Source organism: Echinops telfairi, unplaced genomic scaffold (genome assembly GCF_000313985.2).
Source record: "Echinops telfairi isolate 266 unplaced genomic scaffold, ASM31398v2 ScPeMD7_2291;HRSCAF=2852, whole genome shotgun sequence".
Classification (NCBI taxonomy): Eukaryota; Metazoa; Chordata; class Mammalia; order Afrosoricida; family Tenrecidae; genus Echinops; species Echinops telfairi.
Genome location: NW_022106189.1, coordinates 38,103,360 through 38,106,157, shown reverse-complemented (window position 1 = coordinate 38,106,157; position 2,798 = coordinate 38,103,360). Strand labels below are relative to the sequence as shown.

Genomic DNA, 2,798 nt, shown 5'->3' with positions numbered 1-2,798 from the left:
TGGGAGCACTCGCCGCCATGCTCGCAGTAGTTGGGCAGACACCTAAAAAAGGTGCAGATACGTCACCATTGCTCACGTCAACACATCCTAAAACACTGATCATTGAACACACAGCCCGATAGAAGAATGCCAGCAGTCACATGAAGAGGAAATGCAACATAACGAATGGCTATCCAGACGTCGTTAGGGTACTGACGTCACAGAACGACACATCAGGTCGGTAGACTCGTCCAATTTCAACCTCTGCTCAGGGAGTTGTCACTGCTCAATTGTCACGTGACCCACTCTTTCAAAGACCCTGGTTTCCCCCTAAATGGCCTGCTGTTGTTTCAATAGGAGGTCAAGAGTATTAAGTGCAAAATTAAAATGCTCGAGGACACAGGCATACCTCTCTTTATGCTCTTCGCAGATAGAGCCCTTTTTACATCTGCTGCTCTGTGGCAACCTCGCATGAAGAGCAAGTCCCATGGCACCATTTCCCCGACAGCACGTGCTCTCTATGTCTTTGTGCCACATGTTGGTCGTTCTCAAAATATTGCAAACTGTCCCAAACACTGCTTCCTGCTCCAGAGACTACAGTCTGGTCTAAACATAATGTTGATGCTGCTAAAATTATAGATGGCGGTGGTGGATGGATTATTCATATGGCCACTCTAGCCAAGGTCGTGTCACCCCTCCCAAGTGTTTGGATGGGAGGTAGGTGGCTGTGGCCTCCTAGAGGAATCAGGCATTCCTGCACATCCAAAACTCATTGCCATCTAGCCGATTCCAACTAATACTGACCCCTCCAGGACAGAATAGACATGCCCCTGTGTGTTTCCAAGACTGCCCATGTTTACAGTAGAAAACCTCAGCTTCCACTAGAAGAGGGCCTCTGGTGGTTTCAAACTGCTGACCTGATGGTGATCAAGCCAATGAGGAACCCACTACTTCACCAGGGCCCCTGATAAGGCAGACAAGGTGGGCCAAAGTATCCCCAGCCATCTGAGACACATGCTGCCCTCCTGGTACCTGACCATGCCCTGCTGTCTACTTTCAGATGCACCGGGAAGCCCCACATTTTCATGACTCTCTTTATTGTGATATTCACTTTAATGATACTTGTTTTGATCTCAGTGGTCTGGAACCGAACCTGCACTATCTCTGTAGTCTGGCTGCACAAAATGACTACATTATGTGAATGCTAAAAGAGAGAACAGATTGATGTTTTTTGGTTTTGGGTGCATTTCAGGGAACAGGAAAAATCAAGAAACTAGAGGGGAGGAACACCTTTCTCCACTTAAACATAATCCTCCAGGAATGTTGACGGACACTTCCCGTAAGGCTGCAAATCACAAGTTTGGTGTCCAGATGTCCCAGGTTACTGCTTTGACCTCACAGGGCCTCCTACAATATTTTCACATGTCAAGAGAAATACCAGGGGAAATCACCAATTGCCCACCTGTATTTGAGGTGTTCAGGCAGGCACAGGGCCTCATGGGAGTATCTGCTTCCTTGGAAAGCATGCTGGGATGTCTGTCAAAGGGTGCCTACGTGAGGTCGTTCAGTTTCAACATTAGGTTGCACATTCAGGTTCAACATTAGGTTCCTTTCAATGGCATTCCATCTTTGTGGAGCTGAGTTTTGAGCAGGTCCTGGATAAACACAAGGGCCATGCAAAACCAGCAGGGGACCACAAAGGAGGGTAGCAGTACCCAAGTGGATACCAAGCTTTGAGATGTTGCGCCACGCCCAGCTGGTCCAGACAGCTGATCACTAAATAATTTGGGGTCATTCAAAATGAAATGAAATACTATCTTTTTTATAAATGACATATATTAATTTTTGGAAGGCCATTTTTAAGTGATGGAGGAGCCCGGGTGGCACAGTTGCTACAGAACTTGGCTAATGGGAAGGGCAGGGGCTTGGACCCACCGGTTACTCTGCTGGAGAAAGATGGGGCAGCCAGCTCCGGAATGATTACACGCAGGGTCTGAAGCCCTATGGAGCGGTTCTACTCTGCCCTGCAGGGCCACTGGGAGTTAACATCACCCTGACGGCAGTGGGATTGGTTGTCTGGTTTTCTGAAGGCATTAGAGTATAAATACTTAGTAAAATTGTTTGGGCCCAAATCACTTACTAACCAGCTTGCTCAGGCATTTCTTTGGGCTTAGAGAACTGTATAAATATTGCTAAGGCATCGAGGGCACCACAAACTGAAAATGTTTGACAACTTCTGGCCTTGACGTAAGTAGCCCTACTCAGATTCTTGATGCCTTTCAGAACGATGGCCCTTGTGGAGAAGCAGGTTACATGTTGGGTTGCTAACCTTAAGGTCAGTAGTTCAAACCTATCGGCTTCCCCAAAGCAGAAAGCAAAGCTGTCAGCTCCCATAAAATTGTACCTCTTTGGAGACCCTCTATAGGGTGACTATGGGTTGAAACCAACTCAATGGTAGTGGGTATAGTTTGGGGTTTTGATTTGGAATCAAATTCAGAATTTAAAACAAGACCAAGGCTTTAAATATCTTCTTTCATCTCAGGTTAAAGAATTTGCTATCAAATCTACAAAGGTTGTATTTTGTGAAGCAGTTTCTGACACTTTTCCTTTATTAAAATTAAGCACTGACACTAGCTTACTTACAGGAGTTCCCCAATTTTACTTGTTCTTGGTTATTAGAAAAACAAATGGCCACTATTGAAAAAGCAAACACTGAAAAAGCATCGATTAGAATTATCCACCATATTGCTACATGGACATCACCACTACAGACACACCTACAGACACTCGCTTCGATAGACAATGATCACAAATCTAAA

General features: G+C 45.6%; 1 protein-coding gene across 1 annotated transcript in view; it reads right to left on the bottom strand.

Moving 5' to 3' along the window:
• Positions 1-2,798, bottom strand: part of CNTNAP4 (contactin associated protein family member 4) — a 330,264-nt gene that overhangs the window by 99,094 nt on the left and 228,372 nt on the right. Inside the window, 1 exon segment of the mRNA XM_030886583.2 lies at positions 2-42. Coding sequence (XP_030742443.2) covers positions 2-42 — 41 coding nt within the window.